This window comes from Perognathus longimembris, chromosome 6 (assembly GCF_023159225.1).
Source record: "Perognathus longimembris pacificus isolate PPM17 chromosome 6, ASM2315922v1, whole genome shotgun sequence".
Lineage (NCBI taxonomy): Eukaryota > Metazoa > Chordata > Mammalia > Rodentia > Heteromyidae > Perognathus > Perognathus longimembris.
The window spans coordinates 70822431-70830643 of NC_063166.1; the positions used below are offsets into that span (position 1 = coordinate 70822431).

Here is an 8213-nt window from a genome sequence, read left to right on the forward strand (position 1 = left end):
TCCTCTCTTCCTGCCATGTCTCCCTGCAGGAGGCCGTCCAGAGGACACCCCCCCCCCCCAATCGCTCAGTCCCCGGCCCCAGCATCTCCCACAGATCGGATCGCCTTCACTCAAGCCCTCCCATAGCTTTCACAATGCTCGCCGGAAGTTGAATATCCTCCATGAGGCCTGGCCTTACACAGTCTATCCTAGTGAAACCTCTCTGCCTCTGTCTCCATTCCTCTCCTGTGAGTGCTACTCGGGCCCCCAGGGCCTCTGGCTGCTTCCCGAGCAGACAGATACTGGTACTGTGACTTAGAAGAATTGAGTGGCGGGGAAAAGCAGAGCCAAGATCTAGCCCTGGCGAGCCCTGGCTTACGGCGCCTCTGCGTACAGGATGGACTGGTTTTAAGTGCGTAAATATAAAAGCCCATCGACCATTCTCTCCCCTGTGTGTGTATGTGTGCGTGTATTAGTGCATGCATGCACACTCTCGCGCATGCCAGTCCTGGGGCTTGAACTCGGAGCCTAGGCTCTGTCTCTCAGTTTGCTCAAATCTAGTTAGCATTCTACCACTTGAAGCACAGCTCCACTTCTGGCTTTTTGGTGGTGAATTGGAGATAAAAGTTTCGTGGAATTTCCTGTCTGGGCTGGCTTTGAACTGTGACTCTTAGATCTGAGCTGCACTTGGCCCTCAATGGGTTTGTGAACTTTTTTTCTCCACTAAATTTTCTCCTAGCTTTAGGCACCTTCATCTGCTGGACATCGTGATGTTACACTGTTGACTGTTTGTTTTTTTTTTTTTTTTATTTTTCCAAGCCAAACTGTATCCAGCTTTTTTTTTTGGCCAGTCCTGGGCCTTGAACTCAGGGCCTGAGCACTGTCCCTGGCTTCCTTTTGCTCAAGGCTAGCACTCTGCCACTTGAGCCACAGTGCCACTTCTGGCCATTTTCTGTATATGTGGTGCTGGGGAATTGAACCCAGGGCCTCATGTATACGAGGCAAGCTCTCTTGCCACTAGACCATATCCCCAGCCCTTGTATCCAGCTTTATTAAAGATACTTTTCATAAACAACTATGATATTTCAGGCAGGATATGGGCAGACAATCTTTTTGTTTTTTAAACAGTATACAACAACTTTCAAACTCCCTTCTTGGATGGACTATCAAAATCAGAAAGCCATTATAAAACCCAACGACGTCTTCATCTGAAGCTCTGATTAGGGGAAGTTTAGAGTGAGGGTTGACATTTCACATTAAACATGTTGTTTAACAACTTTTCACAAGCCGACCCTGACTTTCAGGAAATGAAAATGGCAGAATTATCAATCGGAAAATTCACGATTTAGAAAAGGAAACCACTGCTCTTTTAAGGAACACCATCTCAATGATGCCACTGTGAAGTCCAGATTGCCTGGCACATTGGAAAAACCAATTGGGGGGCAGGGAGGGTCAAGGTCTCAACTGGCCTCTGGCTTTAAGGGAGTTAAGTCTGTGCTGATGATGGAGAAAAGAGGACAAAAATTTATTTTGAGTTTTCCCTCATCACAAGGCGTTTGTGCCAAGGTGGCTGTGTGTCAACATGAGGGAATTCCTTCTCCTGGGAGCCAACAAGAAGCCTCTCAAAACTAGCAGGGAACGGCGGTCCCCTCCACATTTATCCAGCTTTGGAGACATTCTATTAGTGGCAGATGCTCCTTTCCCCAAAACAAGTGTTCCGTGTGCTAACAACACAGCTTAAAAAAAAAAAAAGTAAAACAAAATTCCGCATTTTTATAAAACTTGATAAAAAATAGTATTTCAAACTGTGCAGTCACCAGAAGTAGACAGTTATCAAAAATGCACACACTTCACTTGGCATCTCCAGCACCTTCCGCTTTCTGTGCCTGGTCTGTTTTGGCATCTCCATTTTCTGCAGGGTTATTCCCATCCTTGCCAGCATCAGCTTTCCCCTTCTTCCCTTTGGGTACCTTCTCTCCCTTCTTTGCAGGGGCTTTGGGCTCTGGCTTTGGAGGAGCAGGTTTAGCAGACAACCTGGCGGATCTTCTCTGTGGCTCGTCCTTCACCTTTGCTTTATCTCCTTTAGCATCACCTTCAGCCTTTCTCTTGGGCATGGTGGCGGCGGGACGGAGGCGCTGGGCGAGGATGCAAGGACGCGCGGCGCGGGTCGATCCGGAAGTCGTCTTGCCTCTTCTTCACACTGCTCCACTGTTGACTGTTGATGCTCTGGATGTTTGTTGTCTTCCACCGAAGAGGGGCAGGTAATTAAATTACTTGCTATTCATGTGACCATGTTGAGGCTCCTGGGGAAAAGCTGTTTTTAAAATTGATCCTCACAGTCTTCAATCACGGGACAGTTTACCTTGTACTGAGTACATGTCCTGGTGACTCTCAAGGATAGTGAGGTGTTGGTCAAAACCTGAACATGTCCCTCTGTGAACTCTTAGAAATGTTCAAAATCAGAGCCTCAGTCTATCCTTTGGGACCCCCCCCCCAACACCCACCCACAAACTAAGAGCTTTCTGTTGTGTGCTATTAGGGTTTGAACTCAAGGTCTCATGCTTGCTAGGCAAGTGTTCTACTGCTGAACCATGTCTCCAACTCCTTTTCTGCAGGCAACCAGACTGAGAGCTTTCTTTTTTTTTTTTTTTTTTGGCCAGTCCTGGGCCTTGGACTCAGGGCCTGAGCACTGTCCCTGGCTTCTTCCCGCTCAAGGCTAGCACTCTGCCACCTGAGCCACAGCGCCCCTTCTGGTGGTTTTCCATATATGTGGTGCTGGGGAATCGAACTGAGAGCTTCATGTGTAGGAGGCAAGCACTCTTGCCACAAGGCCATATTCCCAGCCCCGAGCTTTCTATTTTATACTTCCCCCATAGCTGGGATAACAGACCCACCTCATTACACTCAGCTTGTTTCCATTGAGATGGAGTCTCTAGAACTTTCCTGCCTAGGTTGGCTTGGAACCACAATCTACCCAGCCTCAACTCTCACACACTGCCACAACTCAGCTATTGGTTAAATCTCTATTCTCCCAATCTCAGCCTCCCAAGTAGCTAGGACTATAGGCCTGAATCACCAGCACCCAGCTTCTAAATCTTTTTTTTTTTGCCAGTCCTGGGGCTTGAACTCAGGGGCTGAGCACCATCCCTGGCTTCTTCCCGCTTAAGGCTAGCACTCTGCCACCTGAGCCACAGCGCCCCTTCTGGCCGTTTTCCATATATGTGGTGCTGGGGAATCGAACCGAGAGCTTCCTGTGTAGGAATTGAACCCAGGGCTTCATGTATGTGAGGCAAGTACTGTACCACTAGGCCATATTCCCAGCCCCGCTTCTAAATCTTTTTAAGAAAAAAAAAGCATCCAAGGGGTTGGAAAGATGGCTTAGTGGCTCTACTCCTCAGTACCACATAAATAGAAAAAGCCAGAAGTGGTGGTGTGGCTCAAGTGGTAGAGTGCTAACCTTGAGCAAAAGAGGCCAGGGACAGTGCTCAGGCCCTGAGTTCAAGCCCCAGGACTGGCAAGAAACAAACAAACAAAAAAGAAAGAAAGAGAAAAAAGAGCACAGGCGGAAGCATTATGTTAAGCAATACAAAATCAGCTCAGACATTCTGGATTTGATCTTTGCTCAAGTTATTTCTTCATCTTAGCATTGCTTGTTGTCTGGAAAAGCTAAACATTTTCAATATCATCCAGCCCCAGCTCCTTGGTGTTTGCCTATTATTCACTTAGTTTATCTCTTTCATTTCCCATTTCAGTACAAACACCAAAAATAAACCAGATGGCATCTTCAACACTCTGCCTGGAAATCTACTTAACTGGATTACCCAGTTCATTAGGCCCATTTCCTACTTTCCAGGTCACTGTAAGGAGTGATGTTACAGAACTCTCTGTTGTATTCAGGATCCTGTCTCCTCCAGCTCTGAAGACAATTCCTCTTTTTCTCTTCATCCCTTGCTGCTGTCTCTTCCAAGGGTATCTTGCTTCTACAGTTTCCCTAGAATTCTCCAAACACTCACTACTCTCCTCTGTTGTTGTTGTTGGTTTTTTTTCCAGGTTTTTGCCTGCTATCTGGTCCCAATCAGTTCCCACAGTGTAGGTCTTAAGATGGTAGCACTCTGTTTCCAAATGTTCTGTTATGTATTAGTTAACTATGGCTGGGTAACAAATTGCCCCCAAAAGTTAGAACCTTGAAAGAACAAAAATGACTGTTGTACAGCCCAAAGCCAAGGTCTCAATGGTCCTGGCTCTAGGTCAGTCAGAAGGCACAGGGAAGCTGTTGGCGGAGGTTACGGTCATCTGACCTGAACTGGGAGATCTGGGGTTGCGATGACCCGCTCATATCTGTTTGCTAGCATGAGGTTCTTCCCCAGGCTATCCCAGTTTCCTCAGGCAGCGGCACAGGAAGGAGGGGAAAGGAGAGAGACAGAGACCCAGGAGGCGGCGGGCCCTTTGACAGCCCGAATGATGACCTGCTCTGTCCTGTTGTTAGACCCTCTGAGTCCAGCTCTCGCCCAGAGCAGGGAAGAGTATGGCAGAATTTGTACACGGAATCAAAGATGACCACAGTTGATGTCTGCGGTCTTTGCGTCTCTGGCTGTGACTGCACTGGACTCAACCTCCACTGCGCCCTGGCTCTTCCCTGAGAGGCTGTGGCGAGCAGGCAAAGCTGAGCAGAGCCCGGGTCTGGGCACACAGGCAATGGGGCGCTGTGTACTGAACAGGGGTGAGGAGGGTGCCGGGACAGCCTACCCTTCACAGTGTGTGCCCACAGAAGGTCTCAGAGCCACCAGCTGTCCCAAGAGGCAACGCGGGTCCCTGGCATGGGTCCTTCCTAACTGCTCCCTGTTGCTACCCTAGACACGCGGCCTTGCTCTCTCTGGGCCTCAGTTTCCTGCCTATAAAATCAGAGGAAGCCTCCGCTGCCCGGCAGACTAAACAAAGTGTGGAGGCTGAGGAGGAGCCAGCTGCCTCCTTCACGCCACCTCTGGGCGGCCGGTGGCGGCAGGCACAAATCCATCGCCACGCTGATTAGCGCCAGCACACATGAAGCTCCTCCAACCCCACTTGGGTCTTCTGTGCGGCTCAGCCCCTCTACACGGTCCCCACACTCCTCCGATGTCCATCCCTGCAGCTGTTCTAGGGGAGCCTCTCCCTGTACCCCCCCCCCACACACCCCATCACTCCAGCTCCTGCTCATGCGGGAATGCAGAGGCCTTTGTGGCCGGCTCGCCCCCCTCCCCTCCCCTCCCCTGTCTCTATGGCCACCTGCCTGCACCTTCCGTGTCCGCTGCCAGCTGTTCCTGTCTGTCTCCTCCTGGACCTCACCCTGCCTTCTTTCTCGGTGTCTCCCCCCTCTTCGTCCCCGCTAATGAGCCCCAGCTTCTCCCACCCGTGGCCTCCACAGCTGGGCCTGTGTCTCCAACAAGACGCCTCCATCTTGCTTTGTCCCAGTCTTCACTCTGCCCCTGGTGTCTTCGGAGCTGCCTGGTGGCAGCTCCCTTCTTGGGGGTCATTCAATACTGGCTACAGTGAAGCAGACAAGTCGGGGGTGGGGGGTGTGCCTCTGAAAGCCATCCACCATCCCTACCCCCTCTCAGGGTCCAGGACACCGGGGATAAAGTTACCCCTGAGGGCCGAATTAATTCACCTTGGACAGCTTAGCCCGACGCTGAGGGATTGTGTCCGTCTAATCCCCGCAGCTGCCTGCTCACCCAGCGACCTCCCAGACTGGCTTCCTCCTTCAAGCGCTCCGTGTCTTTCTCCTGCCCACCCTCGGTCAGGCCTTTCTCAGCTCTGGCATCACAGGCTTCTTGCTCCTTTCTGGGTTGCCCTAGGCCCACCCACTGGGTCACTGGAACCTCTCTGACCAAGGCCATCAAGGTCTTCAAGGTGTTCCCTGGGTGCCAGCTTTCCTGTAGCAACATCGGATGCTGCTGACCACCGCATCGTGGCCTCCCTGCAGTTCCTGCCACCCAGGCCTTGCATTTCCTGCCTCTCCGTCACCAGGCTCCACCCTGGAGCCTCGAGGCCTTGCTCTTCCTGGGTCTGCTCTCCATAGACAGTACTGCACCTGCCACGTGGCTCTCCAGGAACCAGATCTGAGTTCAGTCAGCCCATGGCAATGCCACCCACCCTTACCCTACTCTCTATCTCTCCTCCCAAGCCAGCTCCAGGTTCCTTGTGCCCTTCCCAGAACTCTGCCACCTCTGCCATGCTGTCATCCTCACTGTGCGGCTCCAAGGTGCTAGGTTCTGGGCGAGGGGCTGGATTGTCCGGGGCAGTGGTTTAGTGACACTGTCTGTATCCTCCAGATCCTTTTTGTTTGTTTGTTAGTTTTTGCCAGTCCTGGGACTTAAACTCAGATCTCGGATGCTGTCCCTGAGCTCTTCTTGTTCAAGGGTGGTGGTGAGACACTGGCATGTGTCTCCTTTAACTGAGTTTTGCACCTCAGCTCCATCCAGGGTGTACTTAGTCTCTCACCAGGAGCACTGAAGCAATTTGGGGACGGTCTTAGATTCTAGGTACTTAGAACAGAAGAACAGGGTACTTATGACAACCCCACCCAAGTCCCTAAGTCTGTCACCAAGGTCCCTAAGTCCCTCATCCAGCCCCCTGCTTGGTACAGGACAGAGTCCAGCTCCCCTAGTCCTCGGACAGCTCAGCAGTGGGGTTGCTCAACTATGCACTGTGTGGTGCCTGGGGCCCCGTGGGGGGCTGTGGGGCCTCCTTCCCCTTTCTGGCCACCCCATGCCCAGTCCATTTGTCTTGGAATCACCTCTGGATCACACTGGTACCCACATTCTTGTCCCAGCACCTGTGCCAGGTGCTACGTGGGGCTGCCCTCCTGGTGTGTGGTCCTTGTCACTCAGACACATGTACCAGGCTCTTCCCAGGCCTGCCCGCCCGGCTCATGTAGGACACAGCCCTGCTTAGGCTGTTCCTCCACTTAGTACCCTTCCAACTCACAGGACAAGGGTGTGGGCCAAACACCTGGGTCAGCACAGCCTCACTAGAACGGCTGAAATGCCACCCTGTCCCCAGCCCAATCCTAATGATATGAAAAGGAACTAGAGCTCTCCTCTGGTAATGTTCTCGGGAGGGAGTGCAAAGTGTAGCCTCTTATAACTATCTTGTCATTTCCTGCAAAGCTAAGCATCTCATGTTACTTTCCAAAGAAACTTGCTAGTCCTTCCTTCCTTCCTTCCTTCCTTCCTTCCTTCCTTCCTTCCTTCCTTCCTTCCTTCCTTCCTTCCTTCCTTCCTCCCTTCCTTCCTGTCTTCTTTTTTATTTTTAGGTCTGAGACAGGGCCTTGAACTCTTGTACCTGATGCTCTAACCCACTGGCTGGTGCTCTGTCAACTGAGCTACTTCTGCAAGCCCAGTTTCTGCAGAAACTTTGAAGATGTCCTTTAAAATGACATATGTCTTAGTTTTAACTGACACAATTGTATAGAGTCAGGGGCCACAGTGTGGTATTTATTTGTATCTATTTTGGTCATGCTGAGGATCAAACTTAGGATCTTGCAAGAACTCGGTCACTGAGCTGGGCCTTCAGCCCCATTGGGATATTTTGACTCTCCATGGTGTGTGTGTGTCAGGGCAATTAACATATCCATCGCCTTGGTTGTTGATCATTTGCGTTGAGAACATTCAAAATCCTCTCTTCCAGGAACCTCGAGATATACAATGAATTATTAACTATAGCCACCTGCAGTGAAATGGAAGATTACAACGTAATCCTCCTATCTAAGCGTATTTTGTAAACATACGTTTCACCTTTGGGTGAAAACCTTTGTCCACACCTACTCCTTCCTCCCCATTGATGTTTGTAGTGATGTTTATTTGTCATTGGTTCCAAACTTGAAACAACCCAAGTATCTTACAACTAGAAAAGAGATGAAAAGAAAGAAACAATGCCACATTGATATAATAGAACAGTTCTTGCCATAAAAAGAATGAAATACAGATTCATACAGTAACATGGTGAACTCTGAATGCATTGTTAACTGAAAGAAAGCCTATACTACACGATTTTATTTCTATGGCCTTTGGGAAAAGCCCAAAGCATAGCAATAGAAAAGAAATCAGGATTGCCAAGGGCTGGTGGTGGGGACAGGAGGGGATTTGAAGAGTGATACAAATTATTTCTTTTGGGGGGTACTACTTGGGTGGGACCCAGTACCGCATGCGTGCTAAGCAGGCAGGCATTCTCCTGCTTGGACCACTCTGCTACACCCC

The 8213-nt window shown here is 50.3% G+C and overlaps 1 protein-coding gene across 1 annotated transcript; it reads right to left on the reverse strand.

The window, feature by feature from the left end:
• Window positions 1–1049: 1049 nt before the first annotated feature.
• Window positions 1050–2172, reverse strand: LOC125352367 (non-histone chromosomal protein HMG-17-like). The gene has a single exon (XM_048347463.1). The coding sequence runs from the start codon at window positions 2091–2093 to the stop codon at window positions 1830–1832; it is 264 nt and encodes an 87-aa protein (XP_048203420.1). The 5' UTR covers window positions 2094–2172; the 3' UTR covers window positions 1050–1829.
• Window positions 2173–8213: the final 6041 nt, after the last annotated feature.

Coding starts and splice junctions, on each gene's coding strand:
- LOC125352367 (XM_048347463.1), bottom strand. CDS start 2,093: ATGCCCAAGAGAAAGGCTGAAGGTGATGCTAAAGGAGATAAAGCAAAG.